The sequence below is a fragment of the Rhyacophila brunnea genome, unplaced genomic scaffold (assembly GCF_057557595.1).
Source record: "Rhyacophila brunnea isolate RB1 unplaced genomic scaffold, BYU_Rbru_1.0 scaffold_2, whole genome shotgun sequence".
In the NCBI taxonomy this organism is placed as follows: Eukaryota; Metazoa; Arthropoda; class Insecta; order Trichoptera; family Rhyacophilidae; genus Rhyacophila; species Rhyacophila brunnea.
This window is the reverse complement of record NW_028232859.1, coordinates 45155411-45175952: the sequence shown is the minus strand read 5'-3', so window position 1 is coordinate 45175952 and position 20542 is coordinate 45155411. Positions and strand designations below refer to the sequence as shown.

At 35.1% G+C, this 20542-nt stretch overlaps 1 protein-coding gene across 1 annotated transcript in view; it reads right to left on the bottom strand.

Annotated features, from left to right (window-relative positions):
• Positions 1-4149: 4149 nt before the first annotated feature.
• Positions 4150-20542, bottom strand: part of LOC147072385 (cytochrome P450 4C1-like) — a 17280-nt gene continuing 887 nt past the window's right edge. The window contains exons 2-9 of the mRNA XM_085947704.1: positions 19415-19524; positions 17432-17522; positions 15339-15524; positions 13856-14241; positions 11482-11550; positions 9628-9796; positions 6389-6568; positions 4150-4481 (exon numbers count right to left, since the gene is read on the bottom strand). Of these exons, the coding sequence (XP_085803830.1) occupies positions 4279-4481; positions 6389-6568; positions 9628-9796; positions 11482-11550; positions 13856-14241; positions 15339-15524; positions 17432-17522; positions 19415-19524 (1394 nt within the window). The 3' untranslated portion in view covers positions 4150-4278. The remainder of the gene's footprint in view (positions 4482-6388; positions 6569-9627; positions 9797-11481; positions 11551-13855; positions 14242-15338; positions 15525-17431; positions 17523-19414; positions 19525-20542) is intronic.

The following is a 20542-nucleotide window of genomic DNA, read 5'->3' as shown; positions in this document are numbered from 1 at the left end:
AAATTCTGTTTTCATATTTTAAAAAAACCCCATTATCTGGGAATTCTCCACCAAACACGTCACCAAACAAAAACTCACCCAATAAGGTGGCTACGAAATGCATACTCCTTGGATTTATCTTAGCATATTAGAAACTTTTAGTTTCTAATGCCGGGTCCACACTGGCAATATGTCGCGCGACAACCTCGTTAAATTTTACGATAATTATCATACTTATCGTAAAATTTAACGAGGTTGTCGCGCGACATGTTTCCAGTGTGGACCCGGCATAATATACTAGTTCTTGTATAAAGTTTGTTGAAAACTTTTTTTTATTTCATTTTTATGTAGGTATTGTTTTTTCTATCACGGTGTGAATGTGTTAAAATTACAATTTGCAATGTTGGCTTCATGTAAATAAATAAATTTGAATAATAATACAATAGCTTTAGTACCTACTACTTTAATTTCAAAAGTTTGGTAGATATTATAGTGATATAGATTATTTATGTTGACATTTTGATGTCAATCTGTTATGTGGTTAAAAATAATCTAACCAAGGCATTATGTACTTACTGTCGACTCATTACCTATTTTGAAATGTACCGTACATACAAAAGATATTGGAAATAATTATTCTCCATTGCGCAAATATATGCATTCATTGTATTTCCGTAGAAATGTTTAGTTGTCTTTTTTTTTAAATTTGATTTTCATATATTTTTTATGCTTAATGTTGGCATGCATGCCACCGCTATCACCCCCCTTAGAAAATTACATATTATAAAAAATAAAGAAATACTATCCCTTTGGTGGATTTATTAATTATTCTTATCTCACAGGTCACAATTATTAATGTTAGAAGATAGGTACTTAAATAATCTTCATCTAAAGACGGCCTATAAATTTGTATCTAAGTACATATTATTATGTATTTACAATAAAATAATATGACTATTTTTATCTCCAATAAATATTTTTATTGAAAGATTATAATCAGACTAGGGGCTTGTTGTGACAAAAGCCGCAATCTAAAATAATAATAAGACAACTCAACGAGTAATTTCCGACTAACTTTCTTCAAGGTATGCATTCACCTTTCATTCTCTTGAAGCTCGTATGTCACTTCTGCTCTTAAAGCATTTTTCTCTGCTCTCACGTGGTATAGTTTCCAACAGGGCTCGAAATGGACTGGAGCGCACCGGAGCGCCGTTCCGGTTCGTGACATCGGTAAAATTATCGCTCCGTCTCGTGGAAAACATATTTTGACCGTCAGAGCTAGATAGACAATGTAATAAAATATCTAACACACTTATTTTTATAAAATACACATACAATTTGATAACAACATATTATGTAAATATCTTCACAAACTTGTCGAGCGCTCCGGTTCGTAAACTTTTCCATTTCGACCGCTGGTTTCCAATTCCGATATTCTGGTAAATTTAAATTTTTATGCTCCCGTAAATTATATGCGTATCATGTCATGTCAGGCTCACCAGGCACCAATAGCGAGGGCTGTGTGGCTGGTCAATGCACTCTCTAGAGATGTAGACATTTTTAACGATGCATTATGCATTCTGTTTTTCTGTTTAATTTGTATTTTTTTTTAATTATTATTGTTTTTTATCATTTATTTTTTTATTTCTTTTCTATAAAATATATTTTTGTTTGTTTTTTTTTCTCTATCTTATTTTTCCTCTAGTTGATTTACTTGTACTTTTTATTCTAAATGTCATATTGTGAACGTCTTGAATTGATAATTTGTTACGTGCTCAACGTGTATTTTTTAAATAAATAAATAATAATATTGATTGATAGTAATATTTTCTTCAATACATACCCTCCAATAGGGGAGGGGGTGACAAGGCTCTAGCCTGGGCACTCGGGGTCAGAAGGGGGCCGTCGTGGGCCGTGGCAAATCGGCCAGCTAAATAGGATGAACAGTGTAGACAAAAAGCGACGTAATAAAATATCGACTTTTGTTTTGTCTATATTTTACATTTCATCCACGTTTCTTAGAGATTTGTTCCATGACCAATATGTTTGATCATCAAGACGTGTCGATAATAATATTATTAACTACGTTAAATCTGATTGAATTACTGACAATAAAACACAATAATATTTAGTTAGTTTACTTATTTCAGTTAGTTAAATAATATAATCAGGATCGGTTTCATTCTCTTCAGAGGTATATCGTCAACTGATTCCGCGGAGCACCGTTTGAAGCTGTTGTAAAGCATTATAGCACATGCACACGTGCATAGATTTACTTGCCCTAATAGTGTGTATTTTAAACTATCGCGATGACAACTGTTTCCTCGTAAAAGTGCGGTGTTGTCATTTTATTTGACAGGTCGTGAAAATCGGTTAACCACAAAATGAGTCTCTGCGCGGTGTTGTTGGTTTTTTTACCGACAGGTTCGCCACTATCGTTCTACTGCGCAGGCGCAGATATTGCGCAGTTCAATTGTCGCGTGAAAATTCAGAAGCGTCTGATTTTTTAATCCATGCATACATCTTGCAATTTTCACGATAATACGTATTTACACGTGCATTTTTTGTTATGGCCGCAATAATACGTCAGCAGTAAATCCATGCACGCGCAAACGGGGTATTACGCTGCTCTTAAACCAAAGATTCAAAGATCCTGGCCCGCTTCAGGATGTAGAATCCATGGTTAAATCACATGCTAGTTTAGTGGCATATAATAATAATAATAATAATTAATAATAAATAAAAACGACATATTTTTAATATTTAAATATTTTTTATTTCACCAAAAACAATAAATTCTATCTTCTATGTCCTATATGTATGTACCTATTGTGTATTTACTCAGTGACAACATGGGAAAAGTGTCACCCTTAAGTAGACTATAAGAGCTATTCCCTTATTTCAAAAACCTAAATTCATTATTAAATTTGTTAAGGGTTTGCGGAATCTTGCGGAAAAATGTAATGAAAAACAATGAAATTCGTCTTTAGAATGTGATATTGTTCATTCTTTCACCATCAGGGCCTGATGTGAAAACCGCACAGGGAACAAGTGGTTCTTCATCAGTTCACAAAAGACTAGTAATAGTATTTTAGGTAATTAGTAGTAGATACACATAAAATACTCAGGTCACTACTCGCCCTGCATTCTGTATAATATATTATTTATAACATAGAACTCAGCACTCACTGGTGTGATGAAATATGATAGATCAATAATACTGCTATTTTTTTAAACTCACATTCGTCATACAATCTAGTTTATCTAGTGAGCCGCAATAAATGATAACAGCCGCATTCAGCTTGCGAGACCGCGGGTTGTGCACCTCTGCTTTAGAATATGTACACTTTATGAGTGATAAAAATTACCAATGATTTAATTTGTTTTATTAAAAATTTTAACGTTTATATTATTTTCTTAATTTTCTGCTTTTTAGAGTGTGTCAGTGCATGTCCTGTCTACCCATGGGTTCCTTAACCCCAGTGGGTCGCAAGGTGACATTACTCAGAAAATCGACATTTACCTTTTTGACAGAAAATCAAAAAAATCGGCTGAAATTAGAACAGTTTCAGTAGTAGATACATAATTAAGTATAAAATTGATAATCGCGATACGAACAATATATCCACAAACAAAAACCGTCATTTACTGGTGAAAAAGATAAACATTAAGAGCCGAGCCACACCGGGCGACTCTGGTCGGCAGACCAGTCGCCGAGACCAGACCGATGCATGCAGCTGTTATATGGAGCATGCCACACCTGGTCGCCCAGTAGTCGCGCAACCAATAAAGTCGGGCGATCAGTAAAATCACGTTCTTGCGCTCAGTCTGGTCTCGCAGTCTCTCTGGTCGGGCGACCGGTAGCGATGTATGAAAACATATAGCTACGTATTGAGTGCTGCCACACTGGGCGACCAGTCGCTGGCAGCCACGCCGCGGATAGAACGTATTTTTGCATACTTGCGTGTACATTCATTATTATTATTATTTATTGGCTGCCTCTCTGGTCGCCTGCAAGTCGCCCGAGTAAATCGCCCAGGAAGACCAGTCGCGCGACTGGTCTGGCGACCAGAGTCGCCCGGTGTGGCTCCACTCTAAGTCTTCAAATTACTTCAAAAATGTTGTGTGTAAACAGAGATTACTATTGCGAAAGAAAATGTGATACTTGCGAATTCATTCGGTTAAATTTTATGTCGTGTTCTCTTCGTGCGAATGTGGTGGGGAGTGACGGACCGCAGGTTACTTGACTTTTACATTACAAGAGTGCTGTGATTCGAAAATGGTTAGGAACTCTTGCTACTATAATATTATATTATCTGCACTATGAGATATTTTCTTGCTGAGGTCTCTTGGTATAAATTTGATATAAATAGGATCCTTCGAACGCAATACTATATCTCCAGTGAAAATAATGTCTTCAGGTTTTGTCACCGGCTCCATTACGAATTTTCGAAGGATTCTTGAAATTAATGACTTCTCTTCAAGCATAGCAAACCTTTGGCCTGAAAAATATTAGATAATATAATAATTAAATAATTAATAATACGGAATATAATACTTAATTGATTATATCAGCGCTCGAAATTTTACGAACCAGAGCGCTCGATAATCTTACGAAAATCGAGCCACGAGGCGGAGCAATAGTTTTGGGGATTTTATGAACCGGAACGGCGCTCCGGTGCGTTCCAGTCATTTCAAGCCCTGATAATAATTGCAGATAATCAGATTTCCAAATGCATCGTGACTGCGCTAACCTTCTATAAACTATATATATTATTACGACAATAATGGTGAACAACCATAATTTCTTCGAAATTGACCTCCTTCAACTCAATACCTGAGCCTATGTCCTGGTTGAAAATACCTACACATCCAGTTCAATTGAAAAAAAAACATAAATGTGAATTTGGTTAATTTTAAAATTTGTGAATATTATTGTTGACGACAGCTGTTTTGGGCCGACTTCCAACTCCAGTAATCCAACTTCATTCTGAAATCCAATTTCAGCATGGTCAATCGATAACATATTATGTTAATTTATAGATTAGTTGTACCTACATATTATTAGAATACATAAAGTGAAAATGGGTTTGTAGCCCCGAACAGTCGTTAACAACTTTACTGTCAACATCGGGTCTATATTATCGATGTGGAAAATGTTCACTGAACGAGGGCTGCCAAAGTATAGGTTATTAGGTACTTGCAATCGGTAATCGTCGCCCTGCCGACCACGAAAGAGCTATAGAAAAAAGCTGTTGACTTTGATTTTAGGCGGGTGTTGATCACGCTTATGGTAGGAACATAATATTGGGAACACGCCACGCCACGTGTCCCCACCCGATGCGAATCCATGCACATCAGACACGATGAAAGGTAATCTGATATGAATAGAAAAGCTCAGAAAAAAGAATCGGTGATATTGGGTTCATGAAAAAAACAACAAATAAATTTATTTGACGAATAAAAGTCTAGCAAAAGCTAATGAACGATTTCTGGTGTATTTTCGAGTATATAACTTGCAGTTTGATAATATACCTACGTGAATACACCTACTATATTTATTACATGACTATTTAATAATAATATTAACTAGTATTTTAAAAGATGACATTTATAACTGATACGTGGGCACGTTTTGACTAGAAACACATTGCATACGATGTGTAGCGTGTTTTCCCTCACCAACGATAACACGCTGAACCGGAGTGATTGGATCGCGTGGCATGTGTACGTATCGCGTATGTCGTGTGTTAACAGTATGTTTCTGATCCACTTTCAATTCCTCGTAGCCGGCTCGCACATCAGATCTCGTCTGCAATGTGTCGAATACTTCAAAGTAACGTCATAGTTATTCACAAAACACACGTTACCAAATGGAGCTCAGCAGATTGGTCGAATGCGACTTTTTAGTTTGAAAAAAAAACATCTAGTACTGCTATCAAAAAATCGCATGCGTCTCAAGCTGCAAGTCGAAGACGCCAAAACGCATACGCACACCTACGAATTGGTCATTACTATACCGGCTCCGTCGGTCACCGCATCAAAATATATGTACGTTTCGAGAGGTTACACGGGACTGTCGCTAAGTAGATGTGCTCAGTCTTCATTTGCAAGATCGAAACGACGTTCCTAGAAGATTTGATTTATGGCTGTGTGGCAGACGAGGCGAGTTTAAATGTGAGATCCGGTTTACTGTTACATACTACACAATCGAAAATGGTAAGATACAATGTCACTCCACATGCGTACCCAATCTGTTTATATCTTTATTTCTTCTCGTAGGTACGAAATGCATCATTGATAAAAAATTACCCTCTAAAACGTTGTAAAATCAGTCTAATGGTTGAACTGTACAATGCCGATCAGATGTGTCAATAGAGGAAATAAATAAAGTATTTTATAATATCACCTATACAATTTCTTGGTCCTGCACTGAATGGAATATACGCAAACGGGTGACGTTTTGCCACGTTCTCTGGTAAAAATCTGTCAGGATCAAACACATCAGGTGCTGGATAGATTTTCGGACATCGGTGTAAGTCAAAAATATGAATGTTGAACACGGTGTCGGGTGGGACCAAGTAATTTTCTGTAATAGGTATTAAATAAATTATACAATAAATAAAAAATAAAGTGAATCAAAAAAAGAACAGTCTACTAACTTACCTATAAACGTACACGTAGGTATAGAAAATTGGCACTTGGGACATACTGAAACTAGCTTCTTAATAAGAAAACCATTAAACCACATCTGGCAAAAGAAGGGTTTCTTCGACATCTTTGGTACATTCACTTTCAGGTTCACATAAATTAGGTAGGTCAAACATACCAAGTAGATACCCATAGATGTTCTAAATATAGAGATAGGCAACGACGCGGGTTACTCATGCAACCGAATGAAGCATGTCGACGACAGCCGATAACGAGAAAAAGCGACGAGATAAAAAATGCAGGGCTTCACTGAGGATTTACGTTGGCCCTTTGACCGTAGTACCTTACGTGGTTACTACGTACTCATATAATATAATAATGTATAATAATGAAGGTTTAAAATAACAACACATTTTAGTATAATTATATTTGAAAGTTGGGAATTTATGAAAAGATAGGTAGGTTATTTAGGTACTTACTCGATATGTCTTTCAAAAGTAATACTAGTAATAAAGTAATTATAATAATAGCAATAAAGTAATTAAAGTAAATCAAATTATAAAAGGTAATAATATATTTGTCATATAATTATATTAATCAAAAATAAAGTTTACATAAAGATATAGAAAACACATTATTAAATTCTTGCAAATATCCCATCACTGTAATTAATTCAGCCGTAATTAAGTTTAACTTACATATTTGTGATTAGTTCGGGTTTAATTAAGTTATACTACAATATAATATATATACTTACAATATATATAATATATAAACAACTTTCCTTTCCTAACTTATATAATAATATTACATACGTACATATCTATGGGTAGGTATATGGATTATAAATATCTGAACACAAACACGTCTTATAATCAATTAATATTGTAAGCAAAATAAATAAATATATATCACGTTATTCACAATCTTAAAAAATCTTGTGTAGTGGTATTCCACGAAGAATTAACAGTGAATAATATCAAAGTATCAACGCATACAATGATAATATAGCAATGCTCAAATATACGATACAATCAAAATGTGTTTCTTATATTCAATTATAATCTTAATAATCAATGCGTTCACTTAAATGCGGTCCTGAGCAATACAAACACGACTGCTGTGTGTTGTATGTAAAGAGAGTAATTCGGAACGAATTTAAGCACGCGTTATGCAGCCGAGATTATTTTAGATTATTATTTTAACATGTATAATATTAATTAAATATACTCATTTGTGATACGTCACGGCTCCTAAGTGTTTATTCTTTTCATTGCTGTCGTTTTTACAATTTAACACACTACACACAACCATTTTTACTGAATATTACCTAGCTCAGGTGAACCTTCCACGTTGATTTACCAATGCAAACTGAGCGTCAATGTGACGCACGTTGAAGTGCTTACATAACTTGATTACCAGCCTGCCTCACCATACTTTCATATAAGTTGCCGTCCCTAGTAGATACCAGTTGAAATGTATTTTTGTATCAGTTCACAGTGTCCCTCTAAATCAGGGGTTCACAAACTTTTTCGCCAAAGGGACAATTTTAAAATCAAAAATATTAATTGGCGGGCATCTTTTGTAAATATTTTCTGTTTTTTAAAAAACATAAGGCAAAAAAAAATATTTCATTGTGAAAAACTTATATTACTAAATATACATTATTATTACTCTTATTTATATAAGTAGGTACATACTAAAAATAATATTAAAATTTTTTCACCATGTGATTTATGCAGTTGTTTGTTTGAAACTAAATCCTGCAATCTAGGCTCAAATTTTGTGGGTGAATACGCAAAACAGATGCGATATGGTTGTCAGTTAATTTTGATCTTACGTTTGATTTATTAATCCTCATTGTAGTAAATGTATTTTCACAAATAGGTATAGGTACTTCCAAATATAGAAGCCATTTGATGAGCATTTTTAACTATATTTGGATATACCCCAAGTGAAAGTCCTCATTCTTGCCAGAGGATATTTAATGTTAAATGTAATTTTTAATATTCATATTAATGAACTATACGGAGTCGAGTCGTGGACCCTGAAGGCAAGAGAACGGAAGGCAATTGATGCCTTTGAGATGTGGTGTTGGCGCCGAATGCTTCGCATTTCTTGGACGGAGCACAGGACGAACCATCAATCATCCAGAGACTGAAGATAAAGGAACGGCTCTCGACGATATGTCTAAGAAGAATTCTGCAGTTTTTTGGACATATTGTCAGGCGCGGACCAGACAACCTGGAGAGACTGGTAGTTTTGGGTAGCCTCCAGGGAAGGCGAAGCAGAGGAAGAGCGTCTGCGCGATGGAGCGACCAAGTGAAAGAGCTGACTGGGGGGCACCATCCATTCTGCCCTGAGAGAAGCGGAAGATCGAGAAGGATGGAAAGTCTTGGTCGCTCAAAGGATGGCGAAATTTAAATGTGGTCATGATCCTCAGCCATGAGTGCACGACCAAGAAGAAGATTAATGAAGAATAAAAAATAATACAGATTTAACATAAATCTAGCGGGGCACACTTTGTGAACCCCTGCTCTAAATGAACGAAACCGGTCCTGATCGTAATTATTTTTATGGCTCTACAATCCGATGTGGATCTTGACCGTCTCACTAAGAAAAGAGTTTTGTTTTACGAGGTTAGCCACTTGTTCAACCTATTAGGTTCAAATACACACTGATAACATAACATGCGAATTTGTCAGATCCGGGATTCGAACCCAAGACTCACAACTTTATAAGCAAACACGTAATTATTTTTTTCAACGAATAATTCATAAGATTTGAGAATGTAACATTGTTTTTTGATCAATAAAAATCTTTTCATCTCAAATCTTGTGAATTATTCGTTGAATAAAGAGCAATAGTTTTTTTTAATTACAATATTAAATTGTAAACAAATCAAATAAGATTTTACTCAAAATTATTGTTTTTAATTTTGTGAAAAATCAATGGATAAGAAAATAAATCATCTCTCTCTATTTTTGAGATACATACTCAGTTGCACTTCTTCATTCAAGTGCCTGGCGATAAAGGGAACACTTGGGTACAGTCGCAAAGCCTCCTTGATGCATCTCTCGAGGTACTGCATTTGGTTGAGCTCAGCTATTGTCGCAGGACCATCAGAGTCACGGAAGATTTCATCAACCTCTTTCATAGCTGTCTCCTAACACAATACAATAGAAGAAAAATGATTATAACGTAAATAATAAATAACTAGCGGAGACGGCTAACTGTCTTGCTAGATTAGATTCAGCATGGCGTCCTAACCATATAGTAGTCGTTAGCCATTGACTCAAATCAATCAAATTGACTCCTAGCCACTGCACCAGTCAGTTTTTGACAGGCCATGGTGGATTCGCTGCCGTGCTCTATGAGTTTAGACTTGTTACCCAGTCAACATGTCGATGTGGCGAGAACTACAGGATGCAAACCACATCCACTGGGAATGTGCTCCGAGAGAGAAGAGATTCTTAAGTTGGTCCAACCAGGTCCAGCCCGTCTGACCTAGTCGCAACAAAGGCCAACTATATTGCATAATAAAAATTTGCAGGGTCTTATTGCAGACGTGAAGATCTCTTCAAATAGTTTTGTTTATCTGTATTGTTTTATCTTTGTTTTTTATATCTTATATAATATCATTAAATTCATTTATTTTTGTTAAGTCTCCGTACCTTTCTCTCCCATGGCATTTTTTATTAAATTACGTTTTTAGGTAAACTCAGTCAACGCTCTCTTGAGACGGTGGTGATCTCAATCTTGGGTATCTACTCCTGAGACATTCCCAGCCGTAAACAACTGCTGATGCTTCACATCAAACGGAGGGCCTCATGATACGTTTGATTAAGACGAGTGCAGCGCTTGAAATGGAAAAGTTTACGAACCGGAGCGCTCGATAAATTTTCTGAAGATATTTACATGGTCATCAAATCGTATGTGTATTTTATAAAAATAAGTGTGTCAGATTTTCTATTCTATGGCCTATCTAGCTCAGACGGTCAACATATTTTTTCCACGAGACGGATCGATATTTTACAAATTTCATGAGCCGGAACGGTGCGTTCCGTTCCATTTCAAGCCCTGGACGAGTGTGGTGCGGGATGGATTGGTTTGTAGGGTCCATGTTCGTGTTGTTAGCCATTCGCTCAAACTATTGGGTCCTTGCACCGGATCAAATGCATTTTGAAAAATACCATGCAGTTTTTTCACCAGCCATGGGTTTATATTTTACACAAAGACTATTGTTCTACGCACTAGGCCAACATGGGCCAATGTAGTGGTGGATATTCCGTTATCATCTTAACCGGTGTTAACCGGTGTCGATACAAATCTGCGGCCTGTCAGATACTGCCATAGTATTATCGTGAGGCATAGAAAAGGTTAAAGATTGTCAGTATGTACAATATTTTCTCATACATTTCATCATAATGAATGTTAAGAAAAGTTTATCTTACTAATATTATACCATCATAAATCGTCAGTTGTTTGAATTTAAAGCTAAGCTCATCTCAGTATAAAAAGTATGAAATGTCAAATGTTAGCATGTGGCGCCCTCACTCAGCGGACAACTTATACTTGTGGATCTATAATATAACATATTTGTAGGTACTTATCCTAATAAAGATACCATTGCATGCATTTTATGGTGAGGATTACAAGTAATATGACAAAATAGCGAACTACGTTGGTGCATAGTTTTCATAACGTAGCTACACATATATTTTATTTATACTCACATTGATAAAAAAAAATTTAGTCTTGGTGCTCTAGTGTACGTGATTAGGATTACTATGATTTATTTATAATATGATATAAGTAATAAATTTAAAAAAAAATTTATATATTAAGTACCTGCACTTCTTTGTTATTTGCCAGCGCCATTAAACAGAATGTTGTAGCCATTGCAGTTGTATCGTGGCCCTGAAAGCATTACTCATATATAAACATACTACATAAGCATTAAGTTTGATAGTTTTGACAGAAAATATGACATAGGTATAGTGCCTGTACACGTGCATGGATTTACTTGCACCGATAGTGTGTATTTTAAACTATCACGATAATAACTGTTTACTCGTAAAATTTCTGACTGTCTCGCCAATCTCATTCATCAAGAGTACCTAAGCGAGACGCAATGTTGTCATTTTATGGTACTATTTGACAGGTCGTGAAAATCGGTTAACCTCAAAATGAGTCTGCGCGGTGTAGTTTATTTTTTTACCAGCACTATTCGCTATTTCGCACATTTCTTAAAATTTAGATTTTTATTGATAATGTAAAAACTGTGTACTACCATGTAGTCGCTCCTCTCTCTGCCGCTCCCCGTCACCTTCTCAAATATGTAAAAGGGTGTTATTGAACTATCTCTTGATAAGTTTATAAAGAAAACACCTGATTGGTAATGCGCCTTGTTAAGATTATTATACCCAATGACATTAATATGGACGAAGTATCTGGGAATAAAAATGACACTCACTTTTTTGTCGGGTCTGCCGAATGGCATAATCTGTTCTAACGCCATTACAATAAAGGTGATATTGCTATAAATTCCCGATGCTTTTTGTCGTGTCTGCCGAACGGTTCGGTTCGAACTGGTTCGCTCAAATGAACATTGACACTAGAAACAATGTTCTAACGCCATTACAATAAAGGTGATATTGCTATAAATTCCCGATGCAAGATATTGCATAATGGAAATTGCGTGACGTCTACCTATACATGTGCGAATGTCACTGTGCGTGAATTTACTTGCTAGCTACCGTATTGAGTGCGTTGTCCATTAATAATGTCATTGATTATACCGTATAATAAATAAATATTTTAAAGTACATTTTTTGATGTTTTTTTACACTCCTCTACTTTCGAATATTCAACATTCAAACACATTTTCGGAACCAATTACGTGCGAAAGTCGAGGGTCGCCTGTAGAAAAATAGTGAACACTTTTTCAGTCATACTTATTTGTTATCGTTAAAATAAGAATATATACTTATTAAATATGGTGTTGATTAGTTTTTTTTTAATTCATTACCCCACGCCTAAACCAAACCATAATCGATAAAAATTATTCTTCTATCTATAAATTATCTAAAATCATGTAAGTATGGTTTAATGGAATAATTTTAGATATTTTATAGATAAACAAATATTTTTTTACTGTTATCTACCATGGCTTGGATTAGGCAGGGTTTAATTGAATTTTAAAAACTAACAAACACTATCTACACATTGTAGTCTTAGTTCAATTAAAAAGACAAATACGTTTGACTGACAAAGTTTAGTGTGCACTATTTATGTCAGTTCTTTACAGCCTACATCCACCCTTCGCCACTGCCATATAGTATTGAGATAAAATAACTGACATGAAAATGGTACAACTGCACATGTAAGTATTAAAGTGTATTTTTAATATTGAAACAGTCACGATTATTCAAAAGAAATGAAAACTATTCATCCCAGCAGACCTATTCTAACATAATTATTATCACTTAACCTTATCACTGCCAGCCAATTTTTACTAGGTGGACGGACACTTGTCTTGTAGGCCAGATATTTTTGGAATAAAATAAATTCCTTATAAAATATGAAATAGGAACAGAAAGTTAAATATTTGTGAAAACTTACCATATCAACATGTCTCTCGAGTTTATCGTGAATATTTTTACACTAGAATCATGAATATTGTTTGAAAATATACACAAACAGTTAATTCAGAAATTACACTTACAAGAACCCGCGAGTTAACGCCAGTCGACGCGACATTCATGGTTTGGAGAGTATTAAAAGGTGATATCTTTTAACAGCCACTCTCTTGGCCTTGCTAACTTTGAGAACGAGACAGAGTATGTCAATTTTACATATTGAGAATTGAGATGCAAGACCGACAGTTTTGCTGCAATCGCAATGATGTGACTAATAAAATTGTGTCAATACAAAATTCTTGTGTTCGGCTCATTACCGACTAGATGGAGCTGGTTCGGCTTTATCCGCTTGGGTTCGGCAGCAGGAACATATCCAAATTTGACCGACATGTCTACCAACCTAAATTTTCGTGTATTACAAATTAGAGATAGCCGCCGATAACGTTTAGTCTATAGAATACCTTCCGTGTTAATTTGGAACAATGATAATAACGGAAACGTGCTAAAGTGATAAGATAACCGTTAAAAATAGACATTCAGAGGACGAAAACAAAATACTATTAATTTAATTAAATTTAACCAACCTCGAACATAAACGTGTCAACTTCTTCCCTCACTCCGGCCTCATCAATCTCTCCGCGTGATTCAGCGAGCAATAACAAATCCAACATGACTGATTTCTTCCCATTGCTTCTAGTGTCTTCATCTTCAGTGTCAATATGTGATCTATCAGTCAAATTAGAAGGTATCGATTTCCGTCTCTCTCTGATAACGTTTGTGGTGAAATTGTGCAACAGAGTTAAACTCTTTTTCTGTAGTCTCCCGCTAGGGGTGAAATTAAAAATCCAAGGCGTATGAAGCCAGACTCTCACCAAGCGATATATAAAGAGCTCCACCAAGGTATGAATTGCTTTTTTATATCCTCTTATGACAGAATTCTTTACTCCTAACTTAGTCCCCATCGCAGTTTCTGAAAACAGTGAAGTATTAAATTAATCGAAATAAGATTTAAAAATATATTAACTATCTAAAGAATCAAAACAATACGATTCGATTGACAGTTAGTAATCAGTATTGCCATTTTATACTATGCTTAATAATAATTTACACCTTACCATTATGATTTCATATAACGGTCAAGTGTTATGAAATCGTAATGATGTCATCATTTTGGAATCATCTAAGTAATTAATATTGTCTGCGTTGCTAGCATGTTTGTAAAATTTAAAAAATATATTTCGATGCTCTGTATATTGACTTACAGGCCATCCATAAACTGAAACCGTATGTGGTTTTGAACTGTGTGCCATACTTAACTAAACTTATTATTTCTGTTCATAGAAATATATTTTCACAATGTATATTATAAACATCTGATCATATCTGTTTATACCATACACTTACAAACTTAGTGAAAATATGTGCTCATGGACAGAAATCATAAGTTTAACATGGCACATGATTCTAAACCGCATACGGTTTCAGTCTATGGATGGCCTCTTAGTTGCTGAGATTTCATAAAAATTATGATTTTTCATCTAAATTCGAAGTAGTGATGATTATTAAACTTTTTGCAGGGTTGGAATACGTGTGAAAGGCATTTTTATCTTAGTGCTTCTTCTTCTTTTTCTTTCGACCATGTCCGATCCTAATAGGATCATATGGGCCTCCACAGAGTGGAGGTTTGTATTAACAGATTTTGTTTTTACGAGAAATGGATGTCAGCCACTTGCTCAACCTATTAGGTTCATACTCTGACTCATACACAAATTGAAAACAATATGTGTACTTGCCAGACCCAGGATTCGAATCTGGGACTCACGACGCTATAGGCCGACGCTTAAGCCGTGCGGCCATCTAGTGCGGTCTTGGCAAATCGGTATCAAAACACAGATATGAATTTGCTACAAATGACTTCCTTAATTCTGCTTCATTTTGATATATTTACACTCCATCTTTATCAACGAAGGTCTTCGTCAACATCTTTACTCCATATACACACCATAATATTATCATTATTATTATAACCAAGCATATTAAAAATTATCACCAAATAAGCATTCTTACCGCATATTGTATGCAGTGCAAATTGAGTAGCGTGGGGAATGACATTGATTCCATTTTTATCATTTTGTGACTTCAGCGCTTCGACCTGTTGCAAACTTTGCTCATCAAATATTTGGCAGAATTGTCGAAGAAGATTCATATGAAATGCAGGTGTAAGGATCTTTCTGCGTTTCTGCCATTTATCACCTGAAATTTTACTATTATCACCACTAATTCACTAATTGAATTTTTAAAACTTACCAACACCATCTGTAAAATTATAGTCTAATGCGTCAATTACTACACTGAGCTACTTTACGAGCTGTTTGTTGGCGAATTTAAAAGCGGGCGATTCAGCTACTGCGATTGTGATGATGACACACGAAACTTTCCATTCGCTGAGAAGCCAACAAGCTAGCGACTATTTTGACAGAACGTAGTTCGTTTTTTACCGGGAGCAGACGCAGTAGGCCCACACACCGGTGTGTAGCGTGTAAAGTAGACCGGCTTTCGACTTTTCTTGGTAGATTGTTTACAATCTGCTTGTTAGCTTGTTCGATGATGACACTGGGCGACTTTACAGGCAGATTGTAAATTTGCCAACAAGCAGCTCGTAAAGTAGCTCAATGTAATTGACGCATTAGTTCAATAAAAACAAATACGTATGATTAACAAAGTTTAATGTGCACTAGTATATAGTATATTAGTCTATGATGTGCACTATTTATGGCGGATATTAACAGCCTACCCCCACCCTTTGCTACTGGTACCAACCATGTATTAATATAAGCTGTGGAAGCTTCATCAATATTGATTCAGTAGTTTTTGAGTTAATTACGACGACAAACAAACTAAAATTTTTGTGCTTAGATCCAGATAGAGACTTAAATTTTAATATATATACCAGTGGTAGCAAACATATGGCACGCTTGCCACTGGTCGCACGCTATGAGAATAGCCATGCGTATTTCATTGGTTTTTAATATATCTTTTTTACCAATAACATTTACTAATCAATGCACAAATGGAAACTCTTCAAGATTACCTACGTTTAATGTAAATAAATAATTGCATTCAACAAACCTAATGAAATTTACCGGCTGTGATTGAAATATAATAGCCGCTTATTATTTTGCCACAAACATGATCTCTAAAAATGGAAAAACGTTGAGTGATGGAGAATATAATATTATGAAAGGAGTGTGGTTAAAATGCTCCCACGATCTTTTTAAATTTTTTGAAAGCAAGGAAAAAATTATTCAAACAATAAAAGATATAAGTACTTCGATTAGAAACGGAGAAAGATAGAATCTCAAGAGCTCAATTGTAATTTTTAAACTTTTTTAATAGAATTTATTCATATACAGTATAACCTCGTTTTTACGTGCCCGGTATTCACGTTTTCCTGGCAATTGCGTGTAATTTTTTCGGTCCCGATGTATTTCAGTACATTTAATACCCGCATTTACGTTTTTCTTTCCCGCGATTTACGTCGGAAATATTCAAAATATGCAAGTTACGCGCGCTTCTGAAGAACTGTCTGATGAAGACGAGGTTGATATTCCAACAAAAGAAGAAGCAATGAGGTTCACCGAGGGTTGAAAAACCTACTTTACAAACTTTGCTGATATCCAAGATGACACTTTTAAATGTTTATATAGTCTTGAAAGAGAATTACATACATATGTACAAACATACAAACTAATATACATATGTACATGATTTTTTCAATAAAAATTTAAATTGAATGTTGTTTTTTAATAAAACGTTATTTTTTTAGAAACATAAAATTTTAATGTTCTTTTTTTCAATGGGGGGTATTCTACATTTTCCCCCCAATTAGGTTTTTTTTTGCAGTCCCTTAAAAAACGTAAAATAGGGGTTATACTGTAACTATTTTTTCATTTGTTTCCCACTAAACACTGCTCGGCACGCCAGACAGTCGAAAAATAATGTTTGGGTAATTTTGGCACGTGTACATAAAAAGGTTCGCCAACCCTGATATATACTAATGATAAAAGGTACCTATGTTGTGAAGTGTCAATCTTTTATCGCCTGAGGTGTTGCGCCGATTTGAGAATAATAATTAGGTACATAGGTAATTGAAAACTCACCTGTGCTTGTTAACAGTCCAGTTTGTAACCACGGATGGAGAAATTCATACAGCTGACTCTTATCAATGTGTATTTGACTAGATAACACAATCTGCAACACAAGGTTATAGGTACAATAACACCAATCTCTGCACAATGTATATCCTTGCCTTCTCAGTGTGCCATAATTGTTAAGATTGCCATTGCTTGTCAAATATTGGCGCACTAACTAAGGGCTTTGAAGAATGACACAAACAGAGCGAGAGAATGTTATAAGGATGCGATTACTATGGTAATATGTGCTTGTTTTGTATGGATATTTGTTGCAGAATTTGAAGATACGATATTATAGCGCCTGTACACATGCATGGATTTAGTGTCTATTTTATCCACCAATAGTGTCTATTTTAAACAATCGCTTAATAACTGTTTACACGTAAAAGTGCTGACTGTCTCACCAGTCTCATTCTTCAAGATTGAGACATGATGTTGTCATTTTATGGTACCATTTGACAGGTCGTGAAAATCGGTTAACCTCAAAATGATTCTCTGCGCGGTGTAGTTCGTTATTTACTGGCAGATTTGCTACTATCATTCTACTGTGCAGGTGCAGATATTGCACGGTCCAATTGTCACGTGAAAATTCAGAAGCTTCTGAACTTTTTTGATATATGCATGCAATCTTGCAATTTACACAATAATACGTGTTTACATCGTGTCAGGAAACTTGTACGTATGCAGTTTTCTGTATCACACTTCACCGTGAAATGTTGTATCGGAAAGATATGGCCATATATTAAAGACTGTCCAACCTCTACGGGTCGTTTAGTACTAACATAAAATTCATCTCTAAATAAAACACGGTTCTTGTCGGTTTACACTTTACAGGAAGCCAGTAGCAAACAAATTTTGAAAAAATAGATGATAGAGTGGATTATTTCTTAGGTTAGGTTTTCATTCTTGAATTCATGAATTTTGCCAAAATCAGCAATGAAAATTGAATTATTGAATATAATAAAATTGGCGACCATATTGTATACGGTTATCTCTCTCCGATAATAATGCTCACGGCGAACTGTGCCACGGTGAAATGTTTTACGTACAACTTACATGTAACCTGTTTACACATGCATTTTTTTTGTTACTTTTTAACGAAGCAACGACATGGCTGCTTCATGGAAACCTTCATTGCTCTCAAAAGTTGTAATATTCACATTCGTTCCTTCATTTTCCGCCCTTTATAGTATGCCGCCCCGCCCCTAAGCAACACTTGACCTGCCTACTCCACTAAGTGTCACTGTATGTACCAATGTATTGATATATGAGTGTAATCATATGTGACCGCGAGGCGGCTCTCGTGGTGCAGTAGGTAAGGCGCTCGCCTTCCACCCGAGAGTTCCTGGGTTCGATTCCCGGTCATGACAAAAACATTTATGTGTTTTTCTCAAAGCCTGGGTGTTTGTGATTGTTCAAAATTACTAACAACCACCTTGTACGAAAAAGCAAGGACATGGTTATTAATAATTCAAAAAAAAAAAAAAAAAATCATATGTGACCTTAACGGTTTCTGGAAATAGATGCCTTATTTCTGTGGTAAGATGGCAAAACATGATATGTCCGGTTTTTTTGGCAAATTAAGTTATGTTTACTTTCAGACCCATATCAATGAGATCTACAAGATATCAAAATATTGTATTAATAGGTCTTATAAGTTGGAATAAATAAGTTGAATCAATATATTGTGATTTGTTCATTGTTTGAATATTTTTCGAAGTTTAAAATTGTTTAAAATTCAGCTGATAAACAGACATAGGTATCATGTTTTGCCATCTTACCACAGATTTTACATTATCTTTATATCCATCGCACTATTTTTTACTATTTTATTAGTGACAAGAATTTTATTATTATGCGGGTCTATGTTTGAAATCTGATATTTAAAATTAAATGCAAAGATATTTAAAAGTTTTTGTTTAATTATCCACTAATCAATCAAGTACATACCTCTATATCCTCAGGGTTGTAAACATTCAGAATGCGATAAGAAAAAATCCATATTTTGAACTGGGAATGAAATCTATTCGCCAGAGTTCTCACTTGGTAAAATATTGGTACTGAAAAATGAAATAGTACATTATATTATATTCTAGAATAATATATGTATAAAACTTTGTTAATATATTGAATTGGCGGTAGGACAGTAACAAATACAGTGATAACCATTTTGTTTAAATAGCACAGTAGGGCTATTCCAACATTATCATTTAACGCCAAAATCAATAAAAAATTGATAAACATGCTGTCATATTCCGAGAGTTAATTATCCCGGGATATAGACTGTCAGGCGTACTGGTTTACCGAACCACTTGCTAAAGAGGGAGATAGAGGACATCAATTACATATTGTTGTGGCGATGTAATAGTAATATTGCGACACTAGCATCACCACTCAAAGTTGTCAATCACACGCCTGCTAGAATGTAGATTTGTACAATCTAGCGGATACAATGTAATTGTATTATAAATGCCATATTATAATACATCAAAAAAACTAACAATGATATAATGCATACATTGTTCCATTTCTTTTTTAAGATTAAATAAATGTCAAAGTGACATAATACAAAAAAAAAATTCAGTAGCATGGCATATGCGCAGCGGGTGTTAACTTGCTATTTAGATTTTGCTGCCGCTTTGTTACAGAATTGACCCGAGTGATATCCGTGGTATTTTGGATCAAGAAAAATAATGAAAATGCCATCATGTCAACAAGTTGGAGTAGTCCTACTGAAAAATGAAAATATGCATTAATTTTAATCGGTTACTTTATCCCACGATGGCCGAGCGGCTTATAGTGTTGTGGGTCCCAGGTTCGAATCCTGGGCTTGGAAAATTCATATATTGTTTTTCAATTTGTGTTTGAGTCAGAGTATGGACCAATTAGGTTGAGCAAGTGGCTAACATCCATTTCTCATAAAAACAATATTCGGTTAATACAAACCTCCACTCTGTAGAAGCCCATATGATCTTATTAGGATCAGACATGGTAAAAAAAATAGGATTGGGGGCATAGGATCACAGCGGTCTGTCTACAATAATACAGTTTTGAGATAAACGCAAATAAAGATTTTGC